The sequence below is a fragment of the Thalassophryne amazonica genome, unplaced genomic scaffold (genome assembly GCF_902500255.1).
Source record: "Thalassophryne amazonica unplaced genomic scaffold, fThaAma1.1, whole genome shotgun sequence".
Classification (NCBI taxonomy): domain Eukaryota; kingdom Metazoa; phylum Chordata; class Actinopteri; order Batrachoidiformes; family Batrachoididae; genus Thalassophryne; species Thalassophryne amazonica.
The window spans coordinates 20,001-40,078 of record NW_022986477.1 but is presented as its reverse complement, the minus strand read 5'-3'; the positions used below and the strand labels follow the sequence as shown (position 1 = coordinate 40,078).

At 45.3% G+C, this 20,078-nt stretch overlaps 1 protein-coding gene across 1 annotated transcript in view; it reads right to left on the bottom strand.

Moving 5' to 3' along the window:
* Positions 1-7,130: 7,130 nt before the first annotated feature.
* The window catches only part of LOC117506239 (latent-transforming growth factor beta-binding protein 4-like), a 26,958-nt gene continuing 14,010 nt past the window's right edge, over positions 7,131-20,078 (bottom strand). The window contains exons 7-10 of the mRNA XM_034165733.1: positions 14,954-15,025; positions 13,015-13,144; positions 8,616-8,795; positions 7,131-7,134 (exon numbers count right to left, since the gene is read on the bottom strand). Of these exons, the coding sequence (XP_034021624.1) occupies positions 7,131-7,134; positions 8,616-8,795; positions 13,015-13,144; positions 14,954-15,025 (386 nt within the window). The remainder of the gene's footprint in view (positions 7,135-8,615; positions 8,796-13,014; positions 13,145-14,953; positions 15,026-20,078) is intronic.

The window sequence follows — 20,078 nt, the reverse complement described above, 5'->3', positions numbered from 1 at the left end:
AATTCATTTGAAAGCTTGTCTCTTAGTCTTGTCCATCCAAATTGGAAGTCCCAAAAACCAGTTTTATTTGTTATTATCTATCGTCCACCTGGTCGTTACTGTGAGTTTCTCTGTGAATTTTCAGACCTTTTGTCTGACTTAGTGCTTAGCTCAGATAAGATAATTATAGTGGGCGATTTTAACATCCACACAGATGCTGAGAATGACAGCCTCAACACTGCATTTAATCTATTATTAGACTCTATTGGCTTTGCTCAAAAAGTAAATGAGTCCACCCACCACTTTAATCATATCTTAGATCTTGTTCTGACTTATGGTATGGAAATAGAAGACTTAACAGTATTCCCTGATAACTCCCTTCTGTCTGATCATTTCTTAATAACATTTACATTTACTCTGATGGACTACCCAGCAGTGGGGAATAAGTTTCATTACACTAGAAGTCTTTCAGAAAGCGCTGTAACTAGGTTTAAGGATATGATTCCTTCTTTATGTCTCTAATGCCATATACCAACACAGTGCAGAGTAGCTACCTAAACTCTGTAAGGGAGATAGAGTATCTCGTCAATAGTTTTACATCCTCATTGAAGACAACTTTGGATGCTGTAGCTCCTCTGAAAAAGAGAGCTTTAAATCAGAAGTGTCTGACTCCGTGGTATAACTCACAAACTCGTAGCTTAAAGCAGATAACCCGTAAGTTGGAGAGGAAATGGCGTCTCACTAATTTAGAAGATCTTCACTTAGCCTGGAAAAAGAGTCTGTTGCTCTATAAAAAAGCCCTTCGTAAAGCTAGGACATCTTTCTACTCATCACTAATTGAAGAAAATAAGAACAACCCCAGGTTTCTTTTCAGCACTGTAGCCAGGCTGACAAAGAGTCAGAGCTCTATTGAGCTGAGTATTCCATTAACTTTAACTAGTAATGACTTCATGACTTTCTTTGCTAACAAAATTTTAACTATTAGAGAAAAAATTACTCATAACCATCCCAAAGACGTATCGTTATCTTTGGCTGCTTTCAGTGATGCCGGTATTTGGTTAGACTCTTTCTCTCCGATTGTTCTGTCTGAGTTATTCTCATTAGTTACTTCATCCAAACCATCAACATGTTTATTAGACCCCATTCCTACCAGGCTGCTCAAGGAAGCCCTACCATTATTTAATGCTTCGATCTTAAATATGATCAATCTATCTTTGTTAGTTGGCTATGTACCACAGGCTTTTAAGGTGGCAGTAATTAAACCATTACTTAAAAAGCCATCACTTGACCCAGCTATCTTAGCTAATTATAGGCCAATCTCCAACCTTCCTTTTCTCTCAAAAATTCTTGAAAGGGTAGTTGTAAAACAGCTAACTGATCATCTGCAGAGGAATGGTCTATTTGAAGAGTTTCAGTCAGGTTTTAGAATTCATCATAGTACAGAAACAGCATTAGTGAAGGTTACAAATGATCTTCTTATGGCCTCGGACAGTGGACTCATCTCTGTGCTTGTTCTGTTAGATCTCAGTGCTGCTTTGATACTGTTGACCATAAAATTTTATTACAGAGATTAGAGCATGCCATAGGTATTAAAGGCACTGCGCTGCGGTGGTTTGAATCATATTTGTCTAATAGATTACAATTTGTTCATGTAAATGGGGAATCTTCTTCACAGACTAAAGTTAATTATGGAGTTCCACAAGGTTCTGTGCTAGGACCAATTTATTCACTTTATACATGCTTCCCTTAGGCAGTATTATAGACGGTATTGCTTAAATTTCATTGTTACGCAGATGATACCCAGCTTTATCTATCCATGAAGCCAGAGGACACACACCAATTAGCTAAACTGCAGGATTGTCTTACAGACATAAAGACATGGATGACCTCTAATTTCCTGCTTTTAAACTCAGATAAAACTGAAGTTATTGTACTTGGCCCCACAAATCTTAGAAACATGGTGTCTAACCAGATCCTTACTCTGGATGGCATTACCCTGACCTCTAGTAATACTGTGAGAAATCTTGGAGTCATTTTGATCAGGATATGTCATTCAAAGTGCATATTAAACAAATATGTAGGACTGCTTTTTTGCATTTACGCAATATCTCTAAAATCAGAAAGGTCTTGTCTCAGAGTGATGCCTGAAAAACTAATTCATGCATTTATTTCCTCTAGGCTGGACTATTGTAATTCATTATTATCAGGTTGTCCTAAAAGTTCCCTAAAAAGCCTTCAGTTAATTCAAAATGCTGCAGCTAGAGTACTGACGGGGACTAGAAGGAGAGAGCATATCTCACCCATATTGGCCTCTCTTCATTGGCTTCCTGTTAATTCTAGAATAGAATTTAAAATTCTTCTTCTTACTTATAAGGTTTTGAATAATCAGGTCCCATCTTATCTTAGGGACCTCGTAGTACCATATTACCCCAATAGAGCGCTTCGCTCTCAGACTGCAGGCTTACTTGTAGTTCCTAGGGTTTGTAAGAGTAGAATGGGAGGCAGAGCCTTCAGCTTTCAGGCTCCTCTCCTGTGGAACCAGCTCCCAATTCAGATCAGGGAGACAGACACCCTCTCTACTTTTAAGATTAGGCTTAAAACTTTCCTTTTTGCTAAAGCTTATAGTTAGGGCTGGATCAGGTGACCCTGAACCATCCCTTAGTTATGCTGCTATAGACGTAGACTGCTGGGGGGTTCCCATGATGCACTGTTTCTTTTTCTTTTTGCTCTGTATGCACCACTCTGCATTTAATCATTAGTGATCGATCTCTGCTCCCCTCCACAGCATGTCTTTTTCCTGGTTCTCTCCCTCAGCCCCAACCAGTCCCAGCAGAAGACTGCCCCCTCCCTGAGCCTGGTTCTGCTGGAGGTTTCTTCCTGTTAAAAGGGAGTTTTTCCTTCCCACTGTAGCCAAGTGCTTGCTCACAGGGGGTCGTTTTGACCGTTGGGGTTTTACATAATTATTGTATGGCCTTGCCTTACAATATAAAGCGCCTTGGGGCAACTGTTTGTTGTGATTTGGCGCTATATAAAAAAAAATTGATTGATTGATTGATTGATCATCATCAGCGTCAAAACCCACAGTGGATCAGTCCTCACCATCCTCACCATCATCATCATCACCGTCAAAACCCACAGTGGATCAGTCCTCACCATCCTCACCATCATCATCATCAGCATCAAAACCCACAGTGGATCAGTCCTCACCATCCTCACCATCATCAGTATCAGCATCAAAACCCACAGTGGATCAGTCCTCACCATCCTCACCATCATCAGTATCAGCATCAAAACCCACAGTGGATCAGTCCTCACCATCCTCACCATCATCAGTATCAGCATCAAAACCCACAGTGGATCAGTCCTCACCATCCTCACCATCATCAGTATCAGCATCAAAACCCACAGTGGATCAGTCCTCACCATCCTCACCATCATCAGTATCAGCATCAAAACCCACAGTGGATCAGTCCTCACCATCCTCACCATCATCAGTATCAGCATCAAAACCCACAGTGGATCAGTCCTCACCATCCTCACCATCATCATCATCAGCATCAAAACCCACAGTGGATCAGCCCTCGTCCTCACCATCATCATCATCATCAGCACCAAAACCCACAGTGGATCAGTCCTCACCATTCTCACCATCATCATCATCAGCACCAAAACCCACAGTGGATCAGCCCTCGTCCTCACCCTCACCATCCTCACCACCATCATCACCGTCAGCCAGAACAAACACCCACTCTCACCGTCCTCCCTCCTTCACGGTAGACCAGGTCAGGAGAGAGCTAAGGAGACTCCACCCCAGGAAGGCAGCAGGCCCGGATAAAGTGTGTCCCAGAATGCTTAAGGCCTGCGCCAACCAACTGGGGGAGCCCCTCCAGCATGTTTTCAACCTGAGCCTGCGTCTCAGAAAGGCCCCAGTCACATGGAAGACATCCTGTGTCATTCCAGTTCCTAAGAAGGCACACCTGAAGGAGCTGAATGACTACAGGCCAGTCGCTTTGACATCTCACGTGATGAAGACCATGGAGCGACAGCTGCTGAGCGTCCTCAGACCTCAGGTCAGACATGCTGAGGACCCACTGCAGTTTGCATACAGGGAGAAGGTGGGAGTGGAGGACGCCATCCTCTACCTCCTTCACAGGGCCCACTCTCATCTGGACAGGGGTAACAGCGCTGTGAGGGTCATGTTTTTTGACTTCTCCAGTGCCTTCAACACCATCCAGCCCCTGCTACTGAGAGACAAGCTCATGGAGATGGAGGTGGACACTCATCTGGTCACCTGGATCACTGATTATCTAACTGGAAGACCACAATACATCAGACTCAGTAACTGCACCTCGGACACAGTGATCAGCAGCACTGGAGCACCACAAGGAACTGTGCTCTCTCCAGTTCTGTTCACTCTGTACACATCAGACTTCAATTACAACTCGGAGTCGTGCCACATGCAGACGTTTTCGGACGACACTGCTATTGTGGGATGTGTGTGAGAGGAACAGGAAAGAGAGTACAGGGACCTGATACAGGACTTTGTGGAGTGGTGCAAATCAAACCACCTGCAGCTGAACATTACCAAAACAAAGGAGATGGTAGTGGACTTCAGAAGGTCCAGGCCCACTCTGCAACCAGTCTCCATTGAGGGGGTCGATGTGGAGATGGTCCGGTCTTACAAATATCTGGGGACACTTATGGACGATAGGTTGGATTGGTCAGCCAATACTGACACCCTCTACAGGAAGGGACAGAGCAGACTGTACTTCCTGAGGAGGTTAGGGTCCTTCAGGATCTGCCATAAACTCCTGCGAATGTTCTACCAGTCTGTGGTAGCCAGTGTCCTCTTCTCTGTGGTGGTCTGCTGGGGGAGCAGCATGAAGAGGAGGGACGCCGGGGCGACTGGACAGGCTGGTGAGGAAAGCTGGTTTAGTGCTGGGAACAGAGCTGGAGACACTAACATCAGTGGCAGAGAGAAGGACCCTCAGTAAACTGCTGGCCATCATGGACAATGTTGAGCACCCTCTGCACAGCGCCATGATCAGGCAGAGGAGCTCATTCAGTGGCAGACTGCTGTCCCAGTCCTGCCACACGGACAGATTCAGGAAGTCTTTGTCCCTCAGGACATCAGACTGTTTAACTCTTCCCAACACAGCAAAAAATAATCCTGTGACACATCTGATTAGACATTTTATTGCTTTTTTTTTTTTGCACTACCAACAATGTTTACACTGTTTACTTCTTTGCACAACCTACACTGTTTATATTGTGTACTGTTTACATCGGCACTACCTCCTTATTACTGCATTATTACACTATATTTACTCCTCCGTTATATTCTGTGAGACTGGATGCTGACAAAATTTTATTTTTAGTTTAGTTAGTGGTTTTTATTGAGTGGTCTATCTTCTTTTATTTATTTAATCTTATTTGTGTGTCTTGTCTAATGTGCAAGCTGCTGGATGCCTTGAATTTCCCTCTGGGATCAATAAAGTATCTATCTATCTAAATAGTAACAGATAAAATTGTGGGGTTGCTAAAAAACAATTGCATGATATTCAAAACTTGTGAACTGTTCGAATAAAATAGGTTTGGTGGCCAAGGTGTTTGTTATGATAGATGCTGTGCCACTGCCCCTTTTAGCACCCCTAGTAGAATAAAAAGAACTATAGTTCTGTGGAAGGACCTCAGTGAGAACTGCATCTGCACCCAGCCAAGTTTCAGTTAAGAATAAACAATTAAGGTTTTTTTTATCTAAAAGCAGGTCACTAACAATAAAGTCTTATTTGAAAGTGAGCGGATATTTAAAAGGGCCATATTTAATATTATTGGAGTAGAATTGTTGTGAAAGTGTCGTGACACGGACCCACAACAGGGGGCGTTAATGAACGGACAATGGATAAGCCAAAAGTAACGATTTAATGTTGTGAATCGCACAACGACGTACAGACAATAACAATATTGCAGAATGTCAATTATACACCAGGTGACGTGTGGGCAGGCTCGACGGAGCTGAAGAACACCGGAGCCGCCAAGCCCTGCGCCCCAGGTGGCCGCTGTCTTCAGCAGTCAGACCCGGTACTGCTGGCAGAGAACAGAGACAGTCCAGATGAGTGTGAGGTCGCACACTCAGTAATCCCACAGTCTGTATACAGTTAGGAGGGAGAACCTCCACCTCCAATCACACACTCGTACAGCTCCTGTGAAACCACTTATGTGGTTTGGGGTGTGACGCGAAGCCGTCGCAGTCCACACCAAACGCCAATACCGCAGATAAGGACACCGTCACAGGAAAACGGCTGCAAATGAGATCAGACTATTAGTCACAGTTAAGCTTAGCAGAGAAATTACCTGAACAGTAGCTGATTTCTCGGCAGGGAGGTGGAGTTGCAGTCCGGCCTTTATGGTGGTGGTGATGAGTAGTGGATGAGTGACAGCTGGTACGGATGATGAGTGACAGCTGTCGCTCCGACGCCCTCTCGTGCTTGAAGCCCGCACTTCAAGCAGGGCACCATCTTGTGGTGGTGGGCCAGCAGTACCTCCTCTTCAGCGGCCCACACAACAAGAATGGATTGTTGGATGTGGTGGAATATATTTAGATAATGATTTTAGATTATTATGTTTGAATGAAGATTTGTGAGAGTTTGACTGAGACCGTTCTGTAATAATGACTGGGATGTGGTGAATACGCTTTGTTCGAGAGGCAGTGCTGGTGATGCATTGTGTGCGGGAGTGGGGAGGGGGCGTGCATGAATCCGGCAGTTAATCAAAAACAAGTGCAGTGTTATTGACAGTGTAGTGGATATTATCCTTGAGGAGGTGGTTACCAAATCTATTCAGGTGGATACCATTGGGTCTGAAGTAGGTGGGTCGGTTCCAAAAAAGGTTAAAATTGTCTATGAAATTAATCTGATGAAATTTGCATAGAGAGTGCAGCCAAGAGTTCATATAGCGGGTCCGGCTGAAACGCTCATCGCCTTGGTGTTGCGCGGGGAGGGGCCCAGATAAAAACACTGACATGCCGCCCAAAAACCACAGCTTAAGCAGGTTTAAAAGTTCTTTAAAGTCCTGTTTGGTCAGCTCAGACCTCACACGTGCAAAGTAATTTGTTCCCACATGAACAATGATCCGATAAACAGAAGACGGCATCAACTTTAGCAGATCAGGGAGAACTTTAATAATGTGGGACACATTCAGACAGCTTTCCGTGGCTTTTCAGTCGAGTGAGTATCCGAGAAATTGTGTAACAGCTGGACATGCCACAACATGTCCTGTGAGACTTCTAACACAGACATGTTTTTTGTTGTGCGCCATGAGTGGCTCCGTCCCGACGCGCGAATTCCTCTGCATGTCTTTCATTACAAAATCTCCTTTAACAGTGGAATGTGCCACAAAAGTGCTGATGTCCACATTTTCTGCCATTTCTCTGGTAGTCAGACGACGTCCCGGATCAACACAGCCTTCACTTTGGAAATGATCTCGTCGTTTCAGCCTGTCGATGGCCGCTCGGAGCGCAGCGCGCCCTCAGCCGCTGGGGGCCGTCTTTAATCCGGTTGTAATGGTCCTTAATCTGTGTGACGCTGATAGAATCTTCACCGAAAGCCATCTGAATTTCTGAATGGTTTCCACCTGGCTGTCTCACACAGTTTCTGAAAAAATTTTCATGGAGCAAAGCGGCAGTCGTTCAGCCATTTCAACTGACAATGAAAATCCAATGAGGGGGCTGGACCAGTGCTCACTCAAAGCCTGCCCACAGGCGAATGATGCAACCGACAGGCGTGAAAAAACGCACGCATGCGCACGAAGGTTCAAGCTTGGCTGATGCCATGCTTAGTTATGCTGCTATAGACGTAGACTGCTGGGGGGTTCCCATGATGCACTGTTTCTTTCTCTTTTTGCTCTGTATGCACCACTCTGCATTTAATCATTAGTGATTGATCTCTGCTCCCCTCCACAGCATGTCTTTTTCCTGGTTCTCTCCCTCAGCCCCAACCAGTCCCAGCAGAAGACTGCCCCTCCCTGAGCCTGGTTCTGCTGGAGGTTTCTTCCTGTTAAAAGGGAGTTTTTCCTTCCCACTGTAGCCATGTGCTTGCTCACAGGGGGGTCGTTTTGACCGTTGGGGTTTTTACATAATTATTGTATGGCTTTTGCCTTACAATATAAAGCGCCTTGGGGCAACTGTTTGTTGTGATTTGGCGCTATATAAATAAAATTGATTTGCTTTGATGCAAGCGCACATGATTCAAATCCATATAGTTTTTGAAAAAAATAAAAAGGTCCGTTACTTTTCGGACAGACCTCGTATGTGGGGCTGAGACATGGGCAGTGAAGGGAGTGCAGGAGAAGAATGTCTGGTGTTCCAAGGCTGGACAGAAGAGGAAATGAGTGAATAAGAGGAACAATAACAGCAGGAGAAAGTCCAAGAAAGTAGGCTGAGCTGGTTTGGACGTGATGAGATGACGAATATGTTGTTCAAAGAGTAATGAGTGTGGAAGGGAAAGAAGAGAAGGCTGAAGTGGAGGTTAATGGACCGAGTAAAGAACAAAAGGAAACAGAGCTTCAGGACTGGACTGTGTGGAGAAAGTCCATCAGAACCCCTGAGCCACATAAAGTGACAACAAATAAGCTCAGACCTCCAGCACAGTGAGGTGTGAAAAAGAAGGCGGGTCTTACCCACAGTGAGGAGGGAGGAGTTGACACAGTTGCGTTGAGTGTCATCGAGCACCAGAGGGCGCTGACAGCTGCAATAATATGAGCCCACTGTGTTGACACAGATGCCTCCCACACAGCTCTCCTCCTCACACTCATCTGATCTGACACACACAAAAATGAATGAATGTCACAGTTGGACCAAGCAAGGAGTTTCAACGTGTTTTCACATAACTGAATTACACGGATGACATTTGGTTTTGTCCTGTGATGAAGATAAAGATGTTCAGACTGTTACAAAGAAACATCTGAAGTCTGCTGCTGAGTCATTTGTGTTTAAAAATCTCCTCACTTTCTCCTCCAGTCTTTGTCAATTTCAATCAACTGACTGAAATATGTAGCGATGCTTCTTCAGTCCAGCATCGTGTGTGTGTGTGCGTGCATGTCTGTGCGCGTGTGTGCAGTGCATCCAGAAAGTATCCACAGCACTTCACTTTTTGTTATGTTACAGCCTTATTCCAGCATGGATGAAATTCATTTTCCCTCGAAATTCTACACACAACAGCCCATGATGACAATGTGAAGTTTTGAGATTTTTGCAAATTTATTTAAAAATAAAATAATAATAATAAAAAAAAACTAAGAAATCTCTTGTACATAAGTATTCACAGCCTTCACAGCCAGGAGCTCTAAATTGAGCTCAGGTGCCTCCTGTTTCCACTGATCATTCTTGAGATGTTTCCACAGCCTAACTGGAGTCCATCTGGGGTAAATTCAGTTGATTGGACAGTTGATTTGGAAAGACACACCTGTCTACATATGAGGCCCCACAGGTGACAGTGCATGTTATGTAACTGCTGAGTGGATCATTTGATTGGTGGCTTGTATGTCACATGACATGGATTATTGGGCCCATTTGCTGTTTGTTTCATTGACTGTGCAATAGTTCTTTTAGTGTGCAATTTGGTGCTATATGAAATGTGCTATTACACGCCCCGACCACCACACACACGCTCACACTGCCCGGGGGCGGCGTTTAGCTAAACATGGCGGAGTTGTTTTGCTGGAGGATGACAATTTGAATGAGCTAACTGATGCTGCTAATTCTTCTAACACATACAAAAACCCAAAACAAATCCATGCCGTAAGCCGTCTAGAGGCATGAAGAGCTGTTCGGATGAAGTTAGGATGAAAGCTGGACACGTCTCTGATGCGATTTTTCACTAGAGTGAGGAAAACAGACGCCATCACGGAGTGTTACATCGTCAGGAGTGTTCTTGCAAGTTGACTGAGAACAATTTTGGACTCCTACGTAAAGTGACGAACATCAAAATGTAAGTCACTTTTCTGTTTCTAAATGAATACAATATCAAATGAGGACAAGGATCTATTTTAGCCATTATATAAAACAAATAATGAATGTTTTTACATTCTGTCAATGGTACAAATAATATAAGTCAAAGGAATTGTCTGTAGACCTCCAAGATAGGATTGTCTGGAGGCACAGATCTGGGGAAGGGAACAGAAACATTTCTGGTGCTTTGAAGGTCCCAATGAGCACAGTGGCCTCCATCATCTCTAAATGGAAGACGTTCAGATCACCCGGACTCTTCCTAGAGCTGGACACCCATCTAAACTGAGTGATCAGAGGAGAAGGACCTTAGTTAGGGAGGTGACCAAGAACCTGATGGTCACTCTGTCAGAGCTGCAGCATTCCTCTGTGGAGAGAAGAGAACCTTCCAGAAGGACAACCATCTCTGCAGCAATCCACCAATCAGACCTGTATGATAGAGTGGCCAGACAGAAGCCACTCCTTAGTAAAAGGCACATGGCAGCCCACCTGGAGTTTGACAAAAGGCACCTGAAGGACTCTCAGACCAGGAGAAACTAAATTCTGTGGTCTGATGAGACAACAATTGAACTCTTTGGCATCATGTTTGTAGGAAACCAGGCACCATCCCTACAGTGAAGCATGGTGGTGGCAGCATCATGCTGTGGGGATGTTTTTCAGCAGCAGAAACTGGGAGACTAGTCAGGATTGAGGGAAAGATGAATGCAGCAATGTACAGAGACATTCTGGATGAAAACCTGCTCCAGAGCGCTCTTGACCTCAGACTGGGGCGACGGTTCAACTTTCAGCAGGACAATACCCTAAACACACAGCCAAGGATATCAAAGGAGTGGTCTTCAGGACAACTCTGTGAATGTCCTTGAGTGGTCTCAGGCCAGAGCCCAGACCTGAATCTGATTGAACATCTCAGGAGAGATCTGAAAATGTCTGTGCACCGACGCTCCCCATCCAACCTGATGGATCTTGAGATGTGCTGCAAAGAGGAATGGACCAAACTGCCCAAAGATAGGTGCACCAAGCTTGTGGCATCATATTCAAGAAGACTTGAGGCTCGAATTGCTGCCAAAGGAGCATCAACAAAGTATTGAACAAAGGCTGTGAATATTTATGTACATGAATTATGTACATGTGATTCCTTACTTTTTATTTTTAATAAATTTGCTAAAATTTCAAAAACTTTATTCATGTTGTCATTATAGGGTGTTGTGAGTAGAATTATGAGGGGAAAAAATACATTTTCTCCATTTTGGAATAAGGCTGTAACATAATGAAATGTGAAAAATGTGAAGCGCTGTGAAAACTTTCTGGATGCACTGTATACACAGTAGTGTTCAGAATAATAGTAGTGCTATGTGAGTAAAAAGATTAATCCAGGTTTTGAGTATATTTCTTATTGTTACATGGGAAACAAGGTACCAGTAGATTCAGTAGATTCTCACAAATCCAACAAGACCAAGCATTAATTTTGTTGGTTTGGAACCAAGATTTTGCTCATTTACTAGTGTGCTTGGGGTCATTGTCTTGTTGAAACACCCATTTCAAGGGCATGTCCTCTTCAGCATAAGGCAACATGACCTCTTCAAGTATTTTGACATATCCAAACTGATCCATGATACCTGGTATGCGATATATAGGCCCAACACCATAGTAGGAGAAACATGCCCATATCATGATGCTTGCACCACCATGCTTCACTGTCTTCACTGTGAACTGTGGCTTGAATTCAGAGTTTGGGGGTCGTCTCACAAACTGTCTGTGGCCCTTGGACCCAAAAAGAACAATTTTACTCTCATCAGTCCACAAAATATTCCTCCATTTCTCTTTAGGCCAGTTGATGTGTTCTTTGGCAAATTGTAACCTCTTCTGCACGTCTTTTATTTAACAGAGGGACTTTGCGGGGGATTCTTGCAAATAAATTAGCTTCACACAGGCGTCTTCTAACTGTCACAGCACTTACAGGTAACTCCAGACTGTCTTTGATCATCCTGGAGCTGATCAATGGGTGAGCCTTTGCCATTCTGGTTATTCTTCTATCCATTTTGATGGTTGTTTTCTGTTTCCTTCCACGCATCTCTGTTTTTTTTGTTGTCCATTTTAAAGCATTGGAGATCATTGTAGATGAACAGCCTATAATTTTTTGCACCTGCGTATAAGTTTTCCCCTCTACAATCAACATTTTAATCAAACTACGCTGTTCTTCTGAACAATGTCTTGAACGTCCCATTTTCCTCAGGCTTTCAAAGAGAAAAGCATGTTCAACAGGTGCTGGCTTCATCCTTAAATAGGGGACACCTGTTCACACCTGTTTGTTCCACAAAACTGACGAAACTCACTGACTAAATGCCAAACTACTATTATTGTGAACACCCCCTTTTCTACTTTTTTTTTTTACTAATAGCCCAATTTCATAGCCTTAAGAGTGTGCATATCATGAATGCTTGGTCTTGTTGGATTTGTGAGAATCTACTGAATCTACTGGTACCTTGTTTCCCATGTAACAATAAGAAATATACTCAAAACCTGGATTAATCTTTTTAGTCACACAGCACTACTATTATTCTGAACACTACTGTACATGTATGTGTGCACCTCATTTTTGTTTTTTCCTTTTTTGGCATCATGTAAATATTCCATAGCTGCAGGTGATATGTGCAGGCAGACTGTATGTGCAGCATCAGGACTTTAGACCTGGTTATTGGTGGTCTAAGGTGCAAAAGGTTTCTTGTGACAGAATACATCAATACTGCCAGTTCAGCACCCGACCAACTGTCATTTTAAGACTGACACACCCCCAAAGCAGTGAAAGTGCTATTGTGAGTTAGAGGATTTGCAGTTGCTGCAAATGTATGATTGAGCCTGTAGTAACTTTGCTTTTCAAAAGGATTAAAAGCAAAGTTTTACTGGATGTTCACTGGAAGCTGCTATTTTGCTTATACAGGGTGGTGTTGCAGTGGGTCTTGCATGCTGAGCGATTGTCCCCTGCTGGCTGGAGAAGGTTTGTGTTTCCACCACTGGTGTTGTGTTGTACACACCTACACACTCCAGCAGCGTCCCGTCGTAGACGTATCCACTGGAGCAGTAGCAGGTTGTATCCTGGGATGTTATTCACACACCACTCCGTTCTACACACATCAGGATGAAAACGCTTACACTCATCCACATCTGGCAACACAGAAGGCAACACACAGTCCAGAAATGATGAAGATGTGATCAGTGTGTCTGAAGTACATGACTAATGGATGGCTCAAACTGGTGCAGCATCTTGTATTCACAGAACTCTGGGACAAAATAACACACGGAACAAATGATCAGCTGACAAACAGTCAACCAGATTTCAGTTCAAAAGATTTAACATTTGTACAATTTACTTCTTTCACATCAAACACATCTGGTTGTACTGAAAGTGGCATATTGTGCTCTGAGTGCTGTGTGACTTCTTGGACGTGAAACCAGATGGACAGCACCTGAACGGGACTGAGTGCTGTAAAGAATAATCCTTGAATGCCCCTGTCCCAGCAGAGAGAAGAGGATCAGCAACCAGACACCTCCAACATCCCAGCAGGAGCTTTACAATGTCTTTCTTGTTGTTCTCTGCACACACTGAACCACTGAAAACACCGCAGTATATGAGGTCTGTTAGAAAAGTATCCCACCTTTTTTTTTTTTTTTCACGCCTGTCGGTTGCGTCATTTTCTGGTAAGCAGCCTTTGTGTGAGGTCGTGTGTTGTGCTCTCGGCGGATTTTCATTGCAAGGAAAATGGCGTAACGACTGGAGCAGCGCGACTGAATCAGATTTAGCCAGAAACTGGGTGACAGCCAGGTGGAAACCATTCGGATGATTCAGACAGCTTTCGGTGACGATCCTCTGGGCATCACACAGATTAAGGAGCGGTACAACCGGTTTAAAGACGGCCGCCCACGCTCCGGGTGGCCGTTTTGAAACGAGCTAAAATGACCAGATCATTTCCAAAGTGAACGCTGTGGTGATGCGGGACCGTCGTGTGACTATCCGAGAAAATTGTGGACGAGGTGGACATCAGCACTTTTTCGGTACATTCCACTATGACAGAAGATTTGGCCATGAAAAGAGTGGCAGCGAAATTCATGCTGCTGCTGACAGCGGAACAAAAGGACCTTCGTGTTGAAGTCTCACAGGACATGCTGTGACATGCCCACCTCTTCCACAATTTTTTGGACACCCAGACACACAGAGACACTAAGACACAGAGACACTAAGACACAGAGACACTGAGACACCCAGACACCGAGACACAGAGACATCCAGACACAGAGACACAGAGACATCCAGACGCCATGACACCCAGACGCCATGACACCAAGACGCCATGACACCCAGACGCCCAGACATCATGACACCCAGACGCCATGACACCCAGACACCCAGACGCCATGACACCCAGACGCCCAGACATCATGACACCCAGACGCCATGACGCCATGACACCCAGACGCCATGACGCCATGACGCCATGACACCAAGACACCAAGACGCCATGACGCCATGACACCAGACGCCAGACACCCAGACGCCCAGACATTCCATGACCACCCAGACGCCATGGACACCCAGACGCCCAGACATCATGACACCAGACGCCATGACGCCACTGACACCAAGACACCAAGACGCCCAGACGCCCAGACATCCTGACACCCAGACGCCATGACGCCATGAGACCCAGAATCTCGACACCAGACACCAAAACAACCCAGAGAACCCAGACACCCAGAAGGTGTTGCCACTTGGCAAGATGGCGGTGCACAGCAGTGCAGCTGCCTTTGTGCATAATAACACGGGAGACGCAGATTCATATTTTTTGTTCAGGAATTATGTATTATTGATTTAGTTATCTCTATTTATGAGGACATAATGCCTGAGGATGAATTTTGCTTGCATGTGAAATATGTAAATGACAATAAAGGAACCTCGGACCTTGAATGAAGTTGTACCTTTGTAGCTGAAGGCTCCTGGACCCGCTGTGACGTATCCTCTCCCACTGGGACACAGAGACAGAAACTCGGCTAGAGACAAAAGTACACAACAGAAAGATATTGAACCACCGTCACCAGAAAACAATCAGGATCCCACACAAAATGAATGAATGAACATATGAAGACCTTAGGCAGAGTTCTCACCAGGATTTTTTTCACAGCCATGCAACGAGTGTTGCAAGCGCGAGAATTGTAGGAGTGTATGGGGGCATCCCGAAAATTTTTTGAAATTTATAACCCTTTGAAACACTATTCCTGCATTTGGAGGGCCACTTTGTGCTGCTAACTGGGATATTAAATAACATGTGACATGTCCTTTAAAAAAGAAAAAAAAAAGATAAACAAAAGGCCCCAATGCTGGTTAAATCACAGCAAAGGGGCCCAAATCACAGCATAGGGGCTCCCTATGCTCAACTGCGCTGGTGAGAACCCTGTCAGACATCACAACACCATCACATAAAATTATACAACAAATAAAATCAGATTAAAAAAAAAAAGGACAAAGACCATCAAAGCACTGAATCCATCAAAGCCTTCAAGAAGAAACAGAAACTTCTCTGTGGGAAAAAAGACCCATAATATCTAACAGACTGATGGACAAGACCAAAACATGAAGCAGTTAAGGTAATTTTCCAAATATAGATATCAAAGGAGAAGGTGGGATCAAGAGTCACACCAAGATACTGAGCATCATGACAAATCACAAAACTGGAACTAATCAAAGCAAAGTTCATGTGGAGCCAAACACCTGATTTCTTCAGAATGTACATGTCCAGTTTTTCTGGGGACATTAATTACCATCATCAAGAGGCAGCAAAATCTGGTTGACATCATCATGACTGTATGTGCTAATGCTAAATGCTAACTAGTGAGTGTATATGCTAACTACTGACTGTATATGGTAACCCTTACCAAAAAGTAGTACATGCAAGTATGTTTCAAGTATACTTCCAGTTTACTTTTTATATACTTTTCAGTACTATTTTTTGGTAAGGGAATGTTAAATGCTAACTACTGACTGTATATGCCAACATTGACTGTATGTAGTAATGCTAAATGCTAACTACTTGTAATAAAGGCTCAGCCCTGTAGTCATGTGAGGTTATGTTCATGGTCTCGCGTTGCTGTTGATTCTGATTTAGCCAGGTTTTTTCTCCTGATGTGTAGTACAGTACAGAAGAGCAGCCCAGTGAAATAAGTGCCTTTCACCTCCTACAGCTAATGTTCTCTGCACTCAGTTAATGACAAAAAACTCACTTCTTCACTCCATCACCCTCCCTAACTGTAAATATTTCTGACTATGTTCATGAATATTAGCTGGAGTAAGCCTGCTGAAGGACATACTTGGAGTCTAGTGTCTTCATCCCTGTGTTCTGACCGACACACCATCTTGTCTACAGTTAGCCTCTAAACGAACTAGCCCTGCTATCATAGCCTCACTAAAATGTTGTCCTTCGACTCGGATAACTGTATTTAAGATGGACTCAGTGGAAGAGATGTATCCTACTGTGAGACCTAAGAGACAAACCCGACCTACTCCTAGACTACAGGACTATGAAGTGGATTATGTGGGATATCAGCAACAAGATTTGCCACCTCCAAGTACAGTAAGAGCACCACCACCCCCTCAAGCTATCCAGTCCAGGTGACCCCCTTCCAGACACCCCTCTCCCGGCGCTCCTATGGGAATGCTGCTCACTCCGAGATTCCTCAGATATCCCCACGTCGCCTCCAGAGAACCGATGTGGAATGGGACAACCTGCCACCGTCTCCACTTACAGCCCTGTACCAGGCCAGTTCCTACCACAATTACCACTTCTCCCAAGGGATCAGAGTAATACAGAAGGAGAATGCGAAGTTGCAACAATCACGGCAGTGGATCCAGGAAGACATAAAGGAACTGATTGAGGCCCGAAGTGAGATTAAGGAATTAATAGACATCGCCCACTCATTGAAAACAGAAAGGGCCCAAACCCATAGCCCCTCTCCAACTGCAGAGAAACTGTCAAGTTCCATAGTTCCTATTAACTACCCCCTAAAGACAGACCCTAATGAGAAGAATGACTGGCCTCCTCCCCCATGGCGTGAACCCTGAGCCAGACCTGCAAAGTAATATGCAGGCCCTCAAGATTGAAGGAGCTAGTAATCAGCTTCTTACCCTCCCTCTCCTAATGACTCTGTTCATCCTCCTGAATGGCCTCCTTTGCCTCCCCCATGTCCATACCCAGCTCCTGTGAATGCAGAGACAGGCATCTGGCACCTCAATCAGCTCAGCCATGTTCACCGGCTGTTGGGACAACTCCTTGCATGCCCCCTCCTAGTGATAGCAATCCACCACTTGTATCTGAACCACTGTACAGACGGCCTAACCCTACCATCCCAAAGTTCATCAATCTAGACCCCAGCAAGTTTGCAAGGCTGCGTATAGCTTTAGAGAACCTGCTTCCAGTCAATGCCACTGAACTTTTTCTGTTATCAGACACTTGTGGACCACCTTAGGCTAGAAGAAGCTAGGATTATTGCTGATGCTTATTGAACTCCCCAACTCCATACAGTGATACTAAGGCAGCCCTCTGGCCAACCACACCAACTTGCCCTCAGGAGAATAGCTAGTGTCCTTGAGGACCCCTGAAGTTAAGCGTGGCGGCATTGCAGCATTCCAGACGTTCTCCCTTCAGATACAATCCCTAGTAGGCTTACTGCATACCTTAGGTCCAGCTGGGGAAATTGAACTGAACTGTGGTTCCCATGTAGCTCGCCTACTAAGCAAGCTCCCTACTGAACAGCGTGCTGACTTCCGCCGACAACAGTTTAAGTGGTCAGGAACCAGCCACACCCTCCCTGACCTGTCGGAGTGGCTTTGTTATGAGTCATGGTGTCAGGGGTTCGACAGTCCGACTACTACACAAACCAACAAAGAAAGGCCAAGCGTAAGGAATGACAGTCATGCTGCCAAAACAGACAGTGACGGTCCTGCATGGTGCTGATGAGTCCGCACCCACCCCTTCCCAACAGGTGTAAACCAGATAAGGGGAAGATTTAGGAGTTAAAGCATACTGCCCCTACTGTGAGAGTAACAAACATTATCTTAGCCAGTGTGGCGAAGTTGCAAAGCTCTCCAAAGAGCAGCTTAAAGAGTGGATCCAGGCCAATAAACGCTGCTGGTGCATGTGCCCATCGAGCTGCTCAATGCACACTGAAGAAGTTCTGCAATCTTTGTTAGGGCAAGCACCTCCTAGCTCTCCATGAGATTAACTTTAAGTCAGAGAAGAGCAACCAAGACATGGCTGCTAAACAAGAGACCTGTCTCGTTAGCTCCACCTCAAACTCTCTCTACCTCGATCGACCAGGTGCAGGAACAGAGTTATGTTAATGGTGGTTCCATCTTATCCACTATGGGGACGGACCCTGAACACTTACGCGATCCTAGATGATGGGTCTGAAAGATCAATGCTGTTACCAAGGGCAGCCAAAGCTTGGCATAAAGGGCATTCCAGAAGACCTTCCACTGCGCACTGTAAGGCAGGACATTCAAGTACTTCCTGGATACACAGTGTCTTTCCGTGTCTCCTCAGTTACTAGTCCTCACAATAGCTACAAGATGAAGGTGCGTTTACAGCCAGCGTCTTAGCCTTGCCCAGTACACTTACCCTATTGAGCGCCTTCAAAGGAAGTTCAGACACCTCCGTGGCCTTCCCATACCTGCATTCAGAGAAGCTGAACCATCACTCCTTATCGGCTCAGATCAGCCTCACCTCATCACACCAGTTGAACCTGTCAGGCTGGGACCACCCGCTAGTCCTGCTGCTGTCCACACAAGAATGGGGTGGACCCTACAAGGGCCGGTACAGCGCATGGGGCAGCCCACGAAACTATGTCCAGTGTCTGTTGACTCCTGCCTTCCCCAGCCGGAAGAGCTATACAAACATGTTAAAAGGTTGTGGCAAATGGACTCAGTTCCCTACCGTCCAGAAAGGGAAGTGATACGGTCCAAGCATGACCAGCTGGCAGTGGCTATGCTCAACGCTAAAACTGTCCGCACAGAAGTAGATGGCATCCAGAGGTATGTTACGCCGCTACTTCGCCATCCAGACATGCCCGGCTTGTTGCTCCCAAAAACTCTGTCATGCCCTTACTGCGAAGTACTGAGAGGCGCCTCTTGAAGGACCCTAACAAGTGAGGCCTACACGAAAGAGATACAGAAACTCACTGATGAGGGTGCTGTGGTGAGGTTAGCCAACAGACCCCCCCCCACCAGGAGGAGTGGTACATCCCCCATCATCTTGTCAACCTAATGGGAAGTCTCGCCTCGTATTCAACTGCTCCCACCAGTACCTCAGACAGTCCTAAACCAGTACTTACTAGCTGGCCCTACCCTCGGGCTTCCTTACTGGGAGTCCTGCTGAGGTTCCTGGGAACGCCCCATAGCAGTAAGTGGGGACATAAAGGGGATGTTCCATCAGGTACACCTCCTCACTGAGGATCGCCCTTACCTCAGCTTCCTGTGGCGAGACCTACAAGTGCACGAATCTGGGCTACGTCTCAGCTGACGTGGCCGATGCGACCCTGTGACTTCAAACAGTCTTCTGATGGGACGGCCAGATGGATCGCTCCCCAAGTTGTGTCCCTGAGACAGAGATTCTGAGTCACAAGCGTTGGCGACACTCACAGGTGCTCGCTGACCAATTCTGGTAAGATTCATTAGAGAGTACCTCCCTGCACTGCAAACAAGGCAGAAATGGCATTCTACAACCCCTGAGTTTTTTCAAGAAAGCAGTCGTGACGTTGGTGGACCCGCAGCTGCCCAGAGCTTCATGGCCCATCAGACGGGTCACCAAGGTTCACCAGAGTGATGATGGGTGTATTAGGTCAGCTGATGTGCACATTAGAGGTCATGTGTACACCCGACCTGTTGCTCAAAGAGTGATGCTGCCAGCCCTTCCATCTGGGGAAGACTAGTCTGGCCTTTATTTGGGGAGCAAATGTGCCCTAGCAATTTGGGGGCGGCTGTAATAAACGCTCAGCCCTGTAGTCATGTGATGGTTATGTTCATGGTCTCGCGTTGCTGTTGATTCTGATTTAG